This window comes from Aquarana catesbeiana, linkage group LG01 (genome assembly GCF_042186555.1).
Source record: "Aquarana catesbeiana isolate 2022-GZ linkage group LG01, ASM4218655v1, whole genome shotgun sequence".
NCBI lineage: Eukaryota > Metazoa > Chordata > Amphibia > Anura > Ranidae > Aquarana > Aquarana catesbeiana.
The window spans coordinates 559,078,946-559,096,694 of record NC_133324.1 but is presented as its reverse complement, the minus strand read 5'-3'; the positions used below and the strand labels follow the sequence as shown (position 1 = coordinate 559,096,694).

The window sequence follows — 17,749 nt, the reverse complement described above, 5'->3', positions numbered from 1 at the left end:
ATCACTAGCACATAGCACATATGCTTGCATTAGTTTTCTTGTTTTAGCTTTGTTTTCACTTTTATCATTTTATTTTAGCGCGACCGTGGGGAAATCCCATGCCGTTTTTTTCCATGACTTTTATGTGTATTGCCGACAATTCATTATAGACGCGAGTACTTTTAAATGACTTTTTTTTCCTTTAGAAATGTCATTTTGCTCTCGGACTGTTCTAAACAAGGGAAACATGCGCCACTTTACAGGCATACTATAGACACCCCCCAGGTACAAAAATTTAAAGGAATATTTCACTTTTATTGTTTCACTTTAAGCATTATTAAAATCACTGCTCCCGAAAAAACAGCCATTTTTAAAACTTTTTTTTTGCATTGATACATGTCCCCTGGGACAGGACCCAGGTCCCCAAACACTTTTTATGACAATAACTTGCATATAAGCCTTTAAAATTAGCACTTTTGATTATTCATGTTCATGTCCCATAGACTTTAACGGTGTTCGCAAATTCGAACAAATTTTTTGCCTGTTCGCATGTTCTGCTGCGAACCAAACTGGGGGGGGTGTTCGGCTCATCCCTAATTGTAAGCACCCCTCCTAGGGATACATTGTTTGTTTAAACCCTCTAACTGCTACTTTGTCTGGACAGTATGGTCTGTAAGAGGAAGTTAAAAAATAACAGACTTACTGGCCAGATCTCCAGGTGAGAATAAAAGAAAAAAGCTTAAAAAAAAAGAAACCTAATGCAGTTGCAATACATTTTTGTGTTTAATATAATTTTATCTAGGGTTGAGCTACTTCAATGAGACAATAGATTCATATTATCTGGCAAGCTCAGTAGACTGTTTTAAAAAAGGCCTGGATTCTTTCCTAAATGTACATAATATTACTGGGTACTGACTATTAGGCTACTTTCACACTGAGGCATTTTTCAGACGCTAAAGGGCTAAAAATAGTGCCTGTAAGTGCTTTCACACTGGAGCGGTGCGCTTGTAGGACGGGAAAAAAAGTCCTGCAAGCAGCATCTTTGGGGCGTTGTGGGAGTGGCAATGTACCGCTCCTAAAACGCCCCTGCCATTGAAATCAATGGCCAGCGCTGCCGAAACTCCCGCAAAGCGCCTCGGCAGCTGCACATTGGGGGCGCTATTAACCCTTTTTCAGCCACTAGCAGGGGTTAAAAGCGCCCCGCTAGCAGCTGAAAAGTGCCACTAAAACGATGGTAAACCACTGCTAAAAATAGCTGTGCTTTACCGCCGACACCCCCCTGCCCCAGTGTGAAAGTGCTCTTATAGATAAAGTTGGGAAAATCCTATTGCCTCTCGGGGGTATCAGGAAGGAAGGAATTTCTTCCCCTGCTGTAGCAAATTTGATCCTGCTTTGCTGGGCATTTTCGCCTTCCTCTGGATCAACGGTGAGTGAAGGATTGTGTATATGGGATTGTAATTTTTTTTTTTTGGGTTGAACTAGATGGACTTTTTTCAACCTGACTATGTAACTAAGTAACTATGTAACTATTAGACAACATAACAAACCTTTTGAAAATGCTGAAATGCAAATAAAATAATTTTTTTAAACTCTTATTAGTGAGTGACCATTCACCAATCCTGTGTTTACTTTCGAAGCAATACTAAACCGCTAGAAAGAATGAACTTACTTAGCAATAGACATGCTAAATGATGTAATATGAGTATAAGTTGGACATGAAACAAGAGGTGTAATTATAGCAGCTTATTTATATGCTCATGAATGATGCTGGATGGAAGCCGTATGTGCCAGACTTCTTTATCCAGATCAAAGATTTGATGAAATGCTCCTATTATGAATCTGAAATGCAGGAAGAATGGGACAGTGACATTCGATCCTCCACTGTGCCTGACCCTGCTGTTCCTGCAGCCTTTAATATCCTAATATTCAGACTTAGTATAAAAGCTCAGAAACAAAAGCATGTCAGGGGCACTAGAATTAGTAAGCAGGTATAAGCATGGGAAACAAGCAAACTATTTTTACTCCTGAGCAGCTCGATACATACCAAGTAAGTTGTAGTGTTGTAGTGTTATTTGGTGTTCACATAATTTAAAATAGTATATGTTATTTCTAATGCATTTATGTTATTATCCAATACTTATCTGCCTTTTTTGTTTTAAAAGATAATCCTCAAACTTAGAATTAGTTCAAGCTCATTTTGATATTTATGTTCATAAATATTACTTACATGCAATCATTTACAGTTAAAATACTGTAAATTAGACACTAGGTAACTAATGTATGTCTCCGATAAAAGTTTTTCACTAACGTCTTCTTTCTGTTTAGAAACCTATATAAAGTTCAAACTTTTAAAAACTTGAATCACTGAACCTACATTCTAATAGTTAGCAAATGTAGGTACTTCTTATCACATTTCAAGCTTGAATTTTAATCTGAAGCCATTGCATTTATACTTAATTTTCAGTGAGCATTTTGGACTGTTTGACTTTGGTCACATATCAAAGGTAAACTGTGCAGCGAAAATAATAAAAAAAAAAATTCTAGGTTTATTTTGCAGATTTGTAATTATCTTTAATAGTATGACACTTAACTACCTTAGTTTCTCCACCTCACATGCAAATACTCCAAATTAAATTTGTTCATAAAGATGTAAAATATAGTGCTGCACAAAAACCCATAAATATTCTGATGTGAGAGAAAAGCCTCATATACTGCCATCAGATAAAGACCATGGGGACAATCCAATATCTCTATTTAGTTCACTTATTACTTTCTTTGAGACTTTAGTCCAAGAGATTATATTTAAGGATATTCAAATGTTTACATTTTGACTTTTCAACTAAATCTGCTGTATACCGAGGAGTTGATTTACGAAAGTCAAATAGGCTTTTCTCTTTGCAAGGGAATTTTCCCTTGGGTTAGTGAATGAGGTGATGCCCCGCTGACTTCCATCATTCAATCATGTGCAAACAAAAATATGGTATTTTTTTTAAATGTTCCTAGCATATGATTAGGTATCCTTTGAAAGTTGAATTTTCACCAACTTCACTAAGAGAAGATTCCCTTGCAAAGTGAACAGACTATTTGCCTTTAGTAAATCAACGCCTATGTGTTTAAAAAAATAACAGTTTAACATTACTGATTTTTATTTGTTTAAAAGAGATAAACTAATGCTGAACTTAGTTTAGAGAATATTTACATTTGAAAGCTAGCCATAGGTTATGTTTTGATACATTAGCCTGTAAGGGCTGACCAACAAAAATTTTAATCCAGGACTCCCAGAATAAAGCTCTACCAATTCAACTAATATACTTATTCGTTAATTGCGATTAATAATTAAAAGGCCATTCTAAAATATACTCAACAACCCTTTGAATCATTTGAAAGGTGAATATTCACCAACTTCACTAAGCTAAGAGAAAATTCCCTTGCAAAGTGAACAGCCTTTTTGCCTTTAGTAAATCGACGCCCATATGTTTAAAAACATAACAGTTAAACATTACTGATTTTTATTCGTTTAAAGGAGATCAACTAATGCTGAACTTATTTTAGAGAATATTTACATTTGTTAGCCTGTTAGGGCTGACCAACAAAAATGTGAATCCAGGACTCTCAGAATAAAGCTCTACCAATCTCAACTAACATATTTATTAGTTATTTTGCTTATTAATTAACCACTTCAGCCCCGGAAGGATTTACCCCCTTCCTGACCAGAGCACTTTTTACAATTTGGCACTGCGTTGCTTTAACTGCTAATTGCGCGGTCATGCAATGCTGTACCCAAACAAAATTTGCGTCCTTTTCTTGCCACAAATAGAGCTTTCTTTTGATAGTATTTGATCACCTCTGCCGTTTGTATTTTTTGCGCTATAAATGGAAAAAGACCGAAAATTTTGAAAAAAATTATATTTTCTACTTTTTGTTATAAAATAAATCCAATAAACTCAATTTTAGTCATACATTTAGGCCAAAATGTATTCGGCCACATGTCTTTGGTAAAAAAAATGTCAATAAGCGTATATTTATTGGTTTGCGCAAAAGTTATAGCGTCTACAAACTAAGGTACATTTTCTGGAATTTACACAGCTTTTAGTTTATGACTGCCTATGTCATTTCTTGAGGTACTAAAATGGCAGGGCAGTACAAAACCCCCCCAAATGACCCCATTTTGGAAAGTAGACATCCCAAGGAAATTGCTGAGAGGCATGTTGAGCCCATTGAATATTTATTTTTTTTGTCCCAAGTGATTGAATAATGACAAAAAAAAAAAAATTTACAAAAAGTTGTCACTAAATGATATATTGCTCACACAGGCCATTGGCATATGTGGAATTGCACACCCCAAGCTATTTGCCGAGAGGCATGTTGAGTCCATGGAATATTTTATTTTTTGACACAAGTTGCGGGAAAGTGACAATTTTTTTTTTTTTTAGCACAAAGTTGTCACTAAATGATATATTGCTCACACAGGCCATGGGCATATGTGGAATTGCACCCCAAAATACATTTAGCTGCTTCTCCTGAGTATGGGGATACCACACGTGTGGGACTTTTTGGGAGCCTAGCCGCGTACGGGGCCCCGAAAACCAAGCACCGCCTTCAGGATTTCTAAGGGCATACATTTTTGATTTCACTCCTCACTACCTATCACAGTTTTGAAGGCCATAAAATGCCAAGATGGCACAAACCCCCCCAAATGACCCCATTTTGGAAAGTAGACACCCCAAGCTATTTGCTGAGAGGCATGTTGAGTCCATGGAATATTTTATTTTTTGACACAAGTTGCGGGAAAGTGACAAATTTTTTATTTTTTTTTTGCACAAAGTTGTCACTAAATAATATATTGCTCATACAGGCCATGGGCATATGTGGAATTGCACCCCAAAATACATTCTGCTGATTCTCCTGAGTACGGGGATACCACATGTGTGGGACTTTTTGGGAGCCTAGCCGCGTACGTGGCCCCAAAAACCAAGCACCGCCTTCAGGATTTCTAAGGGCGTAAAGTTGTGATTTCACTCCTCACTACCTATCACAGTTTTGAAGGCCATAAAATGCCCAGATGGCACAAAACCCCCCCAAATGACCCCATTTTGGAAAGTAGACACCCCAAGCTATTTGCTGAGAGACATGTTGAGTCCATGGAATATTTTAAAGTGACAATTTTTTTTTTTTTTGCACAAAGTTATCACTAAATGATAAATTCCACATATGCCAATGGCATATGTGGAATTACACCCCAAAATACATTCTGCTGCTTCTCCTGAGTACGGGCATACCACATGTGTGGCACTTTTTGGGAGCCTAGCTTCATACGGGGCCCCGAAATCCAATCACCGCCTTCAGGATTTCTAAGGGCGTAAATTTTTGATTTCACTCCTCACTACCTATCACAGTTTCGAAGGCCATAAAATGCCAAGATAGCACAAAACCCCCCAATATGACCCCATTTTGGAAAGTAGACACCCCAAGCTATTTGCTGAGAGGCATGGTGAGTATTTTGCAGCTCTCATTTGTTTTTGAAAATGAAGAAAGACAAGAAAAATGTTTTTTTTTTTCTTTTTTCAATTTTCAAAAGTTTGTGACAAAAAGTGAGGTCTGCAAAATACTCACTATACCTCTCAGCAAATATCTTTGGGTGTCTATTTTCCAAAATGGGGTCATTTGGGGGGGTTGTGCCATCTGGGCATACCATGGCCTCCGAAACTGTGATAGGCAGTGAAGAGTGAAATAAAAAATTTACGCCCTTAGAAAGCCTGAAGGCGGTGCTTGGTTTTCGGGGTCCCGTACGCGGCTAGGCTCCCAAAAAGTCTCACACATATGGTATCCCCGTACTCAGGAGAAGCAACAGAATTTATTTTGGGGTGTAATTTCACATATTCCCATGGCATGTTTGAGCGATATATCATTTAGTGACAACTTTGTGCAAAAAAAAAAAAAAAAAATTTGTCTTTTTGCCGCAACTTGTGTCACAGTATAAAATATTCCATGGACTCGACATGCCTCTCAGCAAATAGCTTGGGGTGTCTACTTTCCAAAATGGGGTCATTTGGGGGGGGTTTAAACTGTCCTGGCATTTTATGCACAACATTTAGAAGCTTATGTCACACATCACCCACTCTTCTAACCACTTGAAGACAAAGCCCTTTCTGACACTTTTTGTTTACATGAAAAAATTATTTTTTTTTGCAATAAAATTACTTTGAACCCCCAAACATTATATATTTTTTTAAAGCAAATGCCCTACAGATTAAAATGGTGGATGTTTCATTTTTTTTTCACACAGTATTTGCGCAGCGATTTTTCAAACGCATTTTTTGGGGAAAAAACACACTTTTTTAAATTTTAATGCACTAAAACACACTATATTGCCCAAATGTTTGATGAAATAAAAAAGATGATCTTAGGCTGAGTACATGGATACCAAACATGACATGCTTTAAAATTGCGCACAAACATGCAGTGGCGACAAACTAAATACATTTTTAAAAGCCTTTAAAAGCCTTTACAGGTTACCACTTTAGATTTACAGAGGAGGTCTACTGCTAAAATTACTGCACTCGATCTGACCTTCACGGTGATACCTCACATGCATGGTGCAATTGCTGTTTACATTTGACGCCAGACCGACGCTTGCGTTCGCCTTTGCGCAAGAGCAGGGGGGGGCAGGGGTGCTTTTTTTTTTTTCTTTATTATTTTTTTGATTTTTTATCTTATTTTTAAACTGTTCCTTTCATTTTTATTTTTTTTTAATCATTTTTATTGTTATCTCAGGGAATGTAAATATCCCCTATGATAACAATAGGTAGTGACAGGTACTCTTTTTTGAAAAAATTGGGGTCTATTAGACCCTAGATCTCTCCTCTGCCCTCAAAGCATCTGACCACACCAAGATCGGTGTGATAAAATGCTTTCCCAATTTCCCAATGGCGCTGTTTACATCTGGCGAAATCTAAGTCATGAAATGCTCGTAGCTTCCGGTTTCTTAGGCCATAGAGATGTTTGGAGCCATTCTGGTCTCTGATCAGCTCTATGGTCAGCTGGCCGAATCACCGGCTGCATTCTCAGGTTCCCTGTTGGGACAGGAGAGCCAGAGAAAAACATGGAAGACGGTGGGGGGGCATTCCCTTCCACTGCTTGTAAAAGCAGTCTAGAGGCTAATTAGCCGCTAGGATTGCTTTTACATGAAAGCCGACCGCTGGCTGAAAAGAATGATACCAAGATGATACCTAAACCTGCAGGCATCATTCTGGTATAACCACTCAAAGTCCAGCAACATACCAGTACGTTGCTGGTCCTTGTTGGGCATATATTGTAAACTTTTTTTTCATGCAGCCTGTGGGCTGAACGAAAAAAAGATATTGATCGGTGGGTATGCCCACCATTAGAATACCTCCCTTCATCCACCCACTTCTAATGATGGGCATACATGCACCGTATATATATGCCGTAGCACGGGGGCATCCTCCCGCAAAAGTTAGGAGCAAATCGCTCCTCCGCCCACTGCTGCCCCCACGCTTCGGCATATATGCTGAAGTATGTAACTGTGGTGGTGAAATCACCTCCGACAGCGCTGGAGTCTCGGCTTTATGTATTGTGGAAGCAAACGCTGTTGCTGTCAAGATAAGTAAATCCGCCCTGCAACTGAATGGCGTACCTGCTAAGCAAATGATGGTTAACAAAAAAACAAAGTAACATTACAGTATAACAGTAATACTTACCATACCTGCAAAGCAAATCCAAAAAAAAACATAGTAAAAAATAAAACATTTAACGTAACCTGTGCCTACCTAAAATATATATATGCCGAAGCATGGGGGCATCCTCCCGCAAAAGGCAGGAGCAAATTGCTCCTCCACCCACTGCTGCCCCCACGCTTCGGCATATATGCTGAAGTATGTAACTGTGGTGGTTAAATCACCTCCGACAGCGATGGAGTCACGGCTTTATGTATCGTGGGAGCAAACGCTGTTGCTGTCAAGATAAATAAATCCGCTCTGCAGATGAATGGCGTACCTGAAAACAAAAAAGTGGTTAACAATAAAAAAACAAAGTATAAAAAAATTGCATACCTATAAAGCAAACATGATAAAAACATAACAATAAAACATTGCAGTATAGAATGCAGAACAATTGAGAGAGAACAATAAAACAACTATTTTTGTTTTTTTTATTTTATATTTTTTTTGTATTTTTATTTATTTTTTTAAATTTTTTTTTTATTTTTTTTACACTTTTTTTAGTAACTTTAACTTTTTTAACTGGTACCAGGTTTGGGTCTCTCAAAATGCGATGGCATCTTGGGAGACCCTGTGAAAGTGTGTCCTAGTCTGTGCAGTGCTGTACCCTACGCTAATACTCAACTAGTGTATGGTAGCGTTCAAAACATTCACCAATGCATAGACCAGGATTGTCAGGACAGGAGGGACAACAATACCGGGTGTCACGCCTAAATCCGCTCTTGCTGCAGACACGACATCTTTTTTGGGGGGCTCGTTGGGTAGGGGTACTCTGGAGGACATAAGGAAAATGCCTCTCATGCAGCCGGCTTACTGCATTTGGTTGGGGAAGGTGAGGTGGAGCACCGTCTGGAAACAGAAGGGATCTGACGATCTCTTCCTGGAATTTAAGGAAGGATCCAGTCCGTCCTGAAGCTCTGTATAGCACATGAGCATTGAGCAAAGCCAATTGAAATAAATAAACAGACACTTTTTTGTACCAGCATCTGGCCTTACGGGCAACTAGGTACGGCACCAACAACTGGTCGTTGAAGTCCACCCCTCCCATATTTTGGTTATATTCGTGGACACAGAGGGGTTTCTCCACAACACCAGTCGCCGTAGTAATTTGGGTCATCGTGTCTGCATGAAGGGAGGTAAGAACGAAAACATTTGCCCTCGTAAACCATAAATCTACATGTATAGCCTGTGGCCCTGTCACAGAGCTTATACATCTTGACCCCGTATCTGGCACGCTTGCTGGGAAGGTACTGTTTGAATGACAAGCGGCCAGAAAATTTAATCAGGGACTCATCAACGCAGACAACTTGATGGGGAGTAAACAAGTCTGCAAAACGCTGGTTGAAGTGGTTTACGAGGGGCCGAATTTTGTAGAGCCGATCGTATCCACGGTCTCCACGAGGACGACAGAGTTCATTGTCGTTGAAGTGCATGAACCGCAAAATCTGCTCGTATCGTGCCCTGGTCATGGAGGCAGAGAAAACGGGCATATGGTGAATTGGGTCAGTGGACCAATATGACCGCAACTCACTCTTTTTAGTTATGCCCATGAGGAGGGAAAGGCCCAGAAAGGTCTTAAATTCGGAAACCGTAATTGGTCTCCAATCTCTGGCAAGGGAGGACTCGGGAATAGTGGCGATGTGTTGACCAGCGTACAAATTGCTTTGGTCCACAATAGATCTATAGAGATCTTTGGTGAAAAACAGCGAATAAAAATCCAGTGGCGTAAAGTCAATTGTTTCCACCTGAATTCCGGGTTGGCCAGTGAAAGGGGGAAGTACGGGTGCTGCAGAAGTGGTGGGTTCCCAATTCAGATTGGCAAATGCAGCAGGAAGGGCACTATGGGCACGACGGGCCTGTGTTCGTCTTCTTGGTGGCAGCGGGACACTACTTGTGCTTGCCACCTCGCCAGCTTGAACTGCACTTATGGGACTCGCCACGTCACCAAGTGTTACTGCAGTGCTGGATGTACGACCAGGGTGTACTAGGCAGCTGGTGCTTGCCAGTTCACCAGAAGGAATAGCGGCACTAGTACTTCTCTGCTCCATACGAGAGCCCTGCGGTTCTTGCACTTCAAGGACAGAAGAAGTTTGGGGTCTGGTACGCCTGACCTTAGCAGGGACCGCAACTCCGTCGTCAGAGCTATTTGTCATGGAGCCGCTGTCCTCTACAGGATCGTATTCTGAGCCTGAATCTGACAGATGAGTGACTTCCTCTTCACTATCTGTCATGCTCAGAAACGTGTAGGCCTCTTCACTAGTGTACCTTCGATTTGCCATTTTGGGCTCTAAATTTAGAGGTACACTAGTGAGACTCACCGGCAAAAAATCTCCTGACTGTTAGCGACTGATTCAAAACACTACCAAAAAACTGTTAGCGATCGCAGGGATCAGGCCTGACTCTGCGAACGCTGCAGTTATGTGTGCTAGTGTTTTGTAAGTGTCAGTGATCGATCGATACTGCACTTGGGTGGGCTGGGCTGGGCCGAGGAGCAAAACGCAGGTGCTAGCAGGTATCTGGGCTGATCCCGCTAACACTGCGTTTATGGGAACCCTAAACTGCTGGGGAGTATAGATCTGATCGGATCAGATATCGATCCGTTCAGATACTATAGCACTAAGGGAGGTGTATGCTGCGTGCGTGGGTTTTAGCGGCACTGGCGCTAACCTGACGCTGCCTGGGGCGATGCAGGCCTTGTCTGATCCTAAAAACATAACTTATATCACCGCCGGGCAATTAGGGGGTTAAACCTTTATAAGGTAATAAACGGCGGGTGCCCTAAAACTATAATAAACTATAATAAACTATAAAAAACTATAAAAAACAAACTAAATAACCAGCGTCACCCGTAACACTTATACGGTGATCGCTGGTGAAAGGGTTAACTAGGGGGCAATCAGGGGGTTAAAACCTTTAGTAGGTAGTATATGGGGGTCCCTGTCGCTATAAAACACTGACAGCGAACCTATATACTTACCTCCCTAACTAGCGTCACCTGTGTCACTAATACAGCGATCAGAAAAACGATCGCTTAGCGACACTGGCGACGGGGGGTGATCAAGGGGTTAACTTTTATTAGGGGGGTTAGGGGGGTACCCTGGACCTAAAGGGGGGTACCCCAGACCTAAAGGGGGCTAACCTAACTGCCCTAACACTTATAACTGTCACAAACTGACACCAAAGCAAAAAAAAAAAAAACTGCTATTGGTGTCAGTGTGACATGGGGTACAGGGGGGTGATCGGGGGGTGATTGGGGGGTGAAGGGGGTTGACAAGTGTGCCTGGCGTGTTCTACTGACAGTATAGTGTTGGTGCACTTACTTGGATGTCTTCTCTCCTCGGCGCCGGATCAAAAAGACCGGCTTGAGGAGGGATGATATCACTTCCTGTGCCTCTGTTTACATTACAGAGACACAGGAAGGATTTTCATTCGCCAGGAGCGATCGGGAGGGGGTGGCCAACAATGGATGGCCTCCCCCTCACCTCTCATCGCCCGTGAACTCGAGCCGACCGCCTCTGGCACCGGGGGGGGGGGTCCGATCGGACCCACCACCTGCGGGAGGCAGATCACGTATGGGTACGTGATTCTGCCTGCCCGTGCCATTCTGCTGACGTAGATCAGCGTGAGGCGGTCGGCAAGTGGTTAAAAGGCCATTCTAAAATATACTCAACAATATGTACATTATGGTCAGGGTTAACAAAAAAAAAGGGAAAGCCAATTTTCTTTGACAGTACATGTACAAGGTGCATGGAAATTTCTTCATTTGTGAGACTGCAGTGCTAGAAAATCTAATCAAAAGATGAAAGAGCCAGTAAGTTGCATGTTACTTTTAGTATTGTTAAGTTTACACGTGAATACAGAAAATAATTGCTTCCAATTTGAAATTATTTTGTCCAAGTTGCTTGAAAATCTTAGTTTCTCTTCTCTAAATGCCATATGGCAAAATATTTAATCTGTTAAACTGACTGCCATTCAAAGTGAGTGGCCTCAGCCTTTCAGATTATTTGATTTGCTGCGAGATTGTTTTTGTATAAATGTTGCATTTTTTTGTCACTCAATTTTAAATATTTGCTGTGTATAAAAAAAAATTGACTTGAAGCTGAAGCCCTAAAAACACACACAATCTAGAGAATTTTTTGTTTCTTTTTGCAAGAACAGTTTTTATTTGTGGCCATGTATATCACTTATTGGACTGACATGTCACATTGGTGAGCATTAGTTTCTGCTTTAGGTGTGATGATGTGATCATATCAGTGTACTTTCCTTACCAACTCTATGTTATGGTGATCAAAACATGTTGGAGTGGAAAATAAAGGCTTTTAGTGTAAGGCAGGCCATGCATTATGCATTTTCTTTCCTTCAACCATGGATTGAAGGAAAGGAAATAGCTTGAATCCCTGCCATTGTGCTATTGTATTCTTATAGGGCGTACACACGGTCGGACTTTGTTCGGACATTCCGACAACAAAATCCTAGGATTTTTTCCGACGGATGTTGGCTCAAACTTGTTTTGTCTACACACGGTCGCACAAAGTTGTCGGAATTTCCGATCGCCAACCACGCGGTCACGTACACCACGTACGACGAGACTAGAAAAGGCCGGTTCAGAACCAAGCGCGGCACCCTTTGGGCTCCTTTTGCTAATCTCATGTTAGTAAAAGTTTGGTGAGAGACGATTCGCGCTTTTTCAGACTCGTGGCTTTCAGATCGTTTTCTGCCGTTCAGTTTGTGTTTGTGGGTTTGTATCTGCTCTTCAGTGCGTGCAAGCAAGTTCCGCGTGACTTTAGGTAGTCATTGTATTCTTGTTCGTTCGTTACTGTTTTTCAGGTCGCTCTTCACAGGCCTTGCTGTTCTTCAGTGCGTTCTGTTACTTCGTTCTGAGCAGCCGACCGTTTTCTAGCCATGTTTCGTATGCGTACTCCTCGTAGAGTTCGTGCTGTGCGGGGGCTTGGTTTTGGGGTCCTGACCTTGACACAAGTCCAGTCCATGAACAGGGTGGGGAGGAGTTCATGGACCAAGAATTGGTTGCTTCAGCGTGACCAGTTCTCTCATATGCCTTTGCTCCGTGAGATCCGTGAGAATAATCCTGATGATTTCAGGAACTTTCTCAGGATGACGGAACCCGTGTTTCACCGTTTGTTGGCTTCGCTGACCCCCTATATTAGCAGGCAGGATACCTGCATGAGGCAAGCCATCACTCCGGAGCAGAGGTTGGTCGCTACCTTGCGGTATTTGGCCACAGGGAGAAGTCTGCAGGACTTGAAGTTCTCGACAGGCATCTCCCCCCAGGCTCTGGGGATCATTATCCCAGAGACCTGTTCTGCCATCATCCAGGTCCTGCAGAAGGAGTATATGAAGGTAAGATTTTTATCCTTTTATATCACACTTTATTGTATTGAATGTTTGATAATATCTTGTATTTCTTTCCTCATTCCCTAATTACCATGATTGGAATATGCTGTGAATGTCCCCTTTGTTCTCATGCATGCTGGATTTTTATGTAATTATTATTTTAGGTCCTTCATACATATTTGCCCTTCACTAACCTCCCCAGCATGGTGTCTCCTGGCCTATATTCACCTCATGTAGTCACTTAACAATGTATTTTATCTGCTCCATAGTAGTGCTTTACCCCAAACACCCCCTAAAATGTTTGGAAATGTTATTTTTGATTTAAATTCAGGCAGAGTGCCAGAGGCTTTTTTTTTGTGGTGTCCCCAAATAATTTTTAGTAACCCTCCCTCCCCCCAACTGCTAAGTCAGCTGATCCCAATTCTCTATCTATCCTCAATCATCTATCTGCTGAGTTTGCCAAACCCATACACACTATACCCACCTCTTTACTGGTCAGATTTATGGATGAATTCCCCAAAGCATGTAGTGCAAGGGCCTGCCTGTATACTTTCAAATGGTACTGTTTAAAGTTTTTGTATCCTATTATTATCTTGACAGGTAATAGCAGAATGTCCAAATGTCCTCAAATGTGTACAGTATGTATTTATATCTTTGTATTATGACACTTCTTACCTGTCCAGTGGGCTGCCAATAGTGTAACTAAGGAGGGGCTGTTCCAAGTAATACCCTGTATTTAGGCATTCATCTCTCAATGAAGTGAAGAGGGTTACCTGTCCAAGATTTCCACACACCCCCTATAATGTTACAAATGGCCCATGAGGGGGGGGGGGGGGAATATGATAGGTGTACCTTACACTTTGGCGTTGTTAAATTCCCCTTAATAAATGCTATCTGGAGGTTGCCCCATAATGTTTGTGTATAATCTGCTTGCCATGTTTCAGAGTAAAAATAATAATGTTTATTGTTTTTTCCTCAACAGTTTCCTTCCACGCCACAGGAATGGCAGACTGTGGCCTCCCACTTTGCCCAGCGGTGGGACTTTCCTAACTGCGGAGGGGCAATTGATGGGAAACACGTCCACATCGTCCCACCACCCAACTCGGGGTCGTACTATTATAATTACAAGGGGTTTAATAGTATAGTGATGTTGGCGGTGGTGTCGGCTAATTACGACTTCTTGTATGTGGACGTGTGGAAGAATGGCCGGATGTCTGATGGTGGAGTCATCGCCCAGACGGAGTTCTACAGGCATCTCCAGAATGGCAGCTTGGACTTGCCAGCTCCAGAGGACAATGTGGAAGGACTCCCATTCGTGTTCGTTGCTGATGAAGCGTTTGCGCTGGGGGACCACCTGATGCGGCCATTCCCAATGAGGACCCTCACCCCAGAACAGAGGGTTTTTAATTACCGGCTGGCCAGAGCCCGAAGAGTGGTGGAGAACACATTTGGAATCCTGGCCAGCCGGTTCCGACTATTTCTGACACCCATCCATATGGCGGAGTATAAACTGAACCATATTATACTGGCGTGCTGTGTTCTCCATAACTTTTTAAGGAAACATTCGGCCAACTATGCTGGCTCAGTTGGGCCTGAGGCCGGAATCCTACATCGAACCACACTGACGGCGCTTAAAAGTGGCCGTCCTGGCTTGCCCTCCCTGAGTGCCCGTGATGTCCGGTTACGCTACCTGGAGTTCTTTGCGGGTAGGGGGGCTATCAATATGCCAGACAATATGTGAAGCCTTTTTATAATAAAAAAAAAAAGAAATTCTTTGTGGACATTTACTGCTTGTGTTTGTTTTAGCGGACCCTGACATAAATGTTTTGAGTGCAGAAAATGGCGTGATTGTGTAACCTTATACAAAGCACTGTTGGCTGTTATTTCCTAAATGCAAAAACACATTTCACTACAAGTGCACTTGCAACTGCACTGAAACTGCACTTGTAGTGCAAAGAGGATTTGCCCTTAGGAAATAACCCCCATTTTTGCATAAAACAGCAATTACATCACCCCAAAAGTGTTGTAGTGTTGAGACAATAATCCACACATTCTTGAGTAAGCCACTTTTTTATACCTGCACAATCACATGTGCATTTATCAAAGGTTTTTAAAACAAACCAACATGTTTGTTGTATAACAATTTTTGCAGTAGCATTATCAAAAATCGAAATGTCCATTTCAGATAAAACAGGCCTGTGTAAAACCAACAAGAAAGACAAAAAACTTGAACTTACAAAGTTCACATTAGGTAAAACCTGAAGGCTATATCAGACATCAGTATTTAGGAACTGGGTTTGATATAGCATTCAGATGGGGGGAAATCACCCCTGGAAAAGCAAAATTTGGAAGATGCACACAAATTTACGAATGTCAACATGTGCTATCTGCCATCAGGGGGGATCAAGGGACGTGTTTTGGGGGAGCAAGCCCTTCCTCAACGCTACTTTATAATTGAGGAAGGGGTTGCACCCCCAAAACGCGTCCATTGATCTCCCGTGATGGCAGATAGCACATGTTGGCACACTGTGTGCATCCTCCAAATTTGGCTTTTCAAAACATTGAAAAAAGATTTAAAAGACTGGACCACAATCCCAAAAATATATTTTGTGGGGTTTTAAATTCGCCCCAAAACATCAATGATGTTATTATTTTTTTTAATAACATCATTGATTTTTTGCTGTATGTTGTGCAATTCGAGATTACACCCCATGATCTCCCCGATCAGGATCTGGGCACTTTCTGATGTAAAACGTTCTGGATCCCTCACATCACGATCACCTAAAAAGAGATAAAGAAAACAAAAACAGGTATCAAAAATCTGCCACCATCCATCTCTTACCTGAGTCTGTGGTCACAGACACTCACCTGTTGTGGTGCCAATCTCCACCACATCTTCTTCTTCCTCCTGCTCTTCTTCGTTTGGGGGTATTTCACCTTCTTCCATAGGTGGGGGGTCTGTGGTCTCCTCGGATGAGGGGTGTCCTCCGAGTCTTTTCTCCCCTATGTAAAACAAAAATGGTATAATTAGCACACAGATATTTGATGGCAGAACTAGAAAATGGAAACATTGCTTGGAAGTGGGGTACAATTGTCTATTTTTTTTTATTGCCCTTTGTCAAGCTGCAATACTTTACCTGTTTTGTAGAAACTTCACAGATGGAGACCCCCCTATATTATACACTGGAGCACCTGTGTGGCCCCCCTAATAAAAATGGTGTTCTGGGGTCCCACACTAGTGCTCCAGTGTCCAGATGTGAAAACAGCTGCTCAGTGTCCTCTCCTTACACACAATCTAGTTTGCATTTCATTCTAGTAACAAACCCATCTACACAAACAAATATTTGGCATCCAAGTAGGCCCCAAAAAAATGTGGGAAAATGCATATGGCCTAAACAATGGTGTTTTAGAGGCCGAAAGAAAAATGTTTGATACGAACGAATAATGGGCCCATGAACATTAAAGTTGCCCTTTTAAACGTTACAATTAATAAAAGCATATGGAGCAGAACGAAGGGAATAAAGACAGAAAGAATAGGAACACAGCACAACTACTTACTTTTTTGCAGCACTCCTTGGATCTTTCGGTACTGCTCTGGCTCTCTCAACCGCTTCCGGAGCTGATCTTTCGATCTTCGGACCCCGAAATTCCTCAGAAGACTCCTGACCACTTTTGCCATGATCTTGGCCTTTCGTATATTGGGGTTGGGGTAAGGCCCATACTTAGTCGGACTTCCTCATGATGTTGACCATCTCCAACATCTCCCCAAAGGACATATTTGTGGCCTTAAAACGTCTCCTTCTGGATCGGGACGTGTCCGGATCCGGGCTTTCCTCCTCCTCATTCCTGCAATTAGCACGCACCTGCTGTGACTCCGCCATGTGCTCTTCCCCCACTGCGCCGAATGAAAAGGGGCGGGGAATAGAATAGAAAGAACGTCAGGGGTGGGCGGAGTTACACGCATGCGCAGTGTGTATAAAGCGTAACACGCGTGCGTATTACGTACGATCTGTGAGCGGAGGAAGGAGCATTGGACGCGCCGATCGTAAGAACGAAGGTAAGAGACAAACTTGTGCCTATACTGCTTCTAGATTGAGGCCTATATTGTAACAAGATTAGGAGAGTTTTGTCTGACATTAGGCTTTGTCTTGTGTTGTGTCTTGCAGTGAACATGGATATCTTAATGAAAGATAATGACTTCATGTCAGTATTCGTGGAGATGCTAAGGGAGCTGCCCTGTCTGTGGGAGATTAAACACCCCCATTTCAAGAACCAAGCAAAGAGGAAGGCAGCACTGGAGCAATTGTGTGAAATTGTGAAGCAGGTGATCCCCACGGCAGACTTCACCTATTTAAAGATAATAATTGGTTGCCTGAGGAGCACATATCTAAGGGAGCGCAAGAAAGTCCTGGATTCACAGAGATCCGGAGCAGCAGATGACATCTATGTCCCCAGGATGTTGTACTACGACAGGCTACATTTTCTGGCAGGCCAGACTGAACCCAGGCCATCCCTCTCCAGTCTTCCTTCCACGCTTCCTTCCCCCCCCGGCTGAGGCTTCTGATGCCCAACCTGGGCCTTCCAGGCCACATGTGGAGGAGCCCAGATTGAGCCAGGTATAGCATTCCTCTAAATATTTCTGCTTGTCCAATCAATGATGTTAACTAGATGTTAGTTGG

General features: G+C 42.0%; 1 protein-coding gene across 1 annotated transcript in view; it reads left to right on the top strand.

Moving 5' to 3' along the window:
• Window positions 1–1,734: 1,734 nt before the first annotated feature.
• CIB3 (calcium and integrin binding family member 3) overlaps window positions 1,735–17,749 on the top strand; it is a 186,124-nt gene continuing 170,109 nt past the window's right edge. The window contains exon 1 of the mRNA XM_073596421.1: window positions 1,735–2,026. Within this exon, the coding sequence (XP_073452522.1) occupies window positions 1,976–2,026 (51 nt within the window). The 5' untranslated portion in view covers window positions 1,735–1,975. The remainder of the gene's footprint in view (window positions 2,027–17,749) is intronic.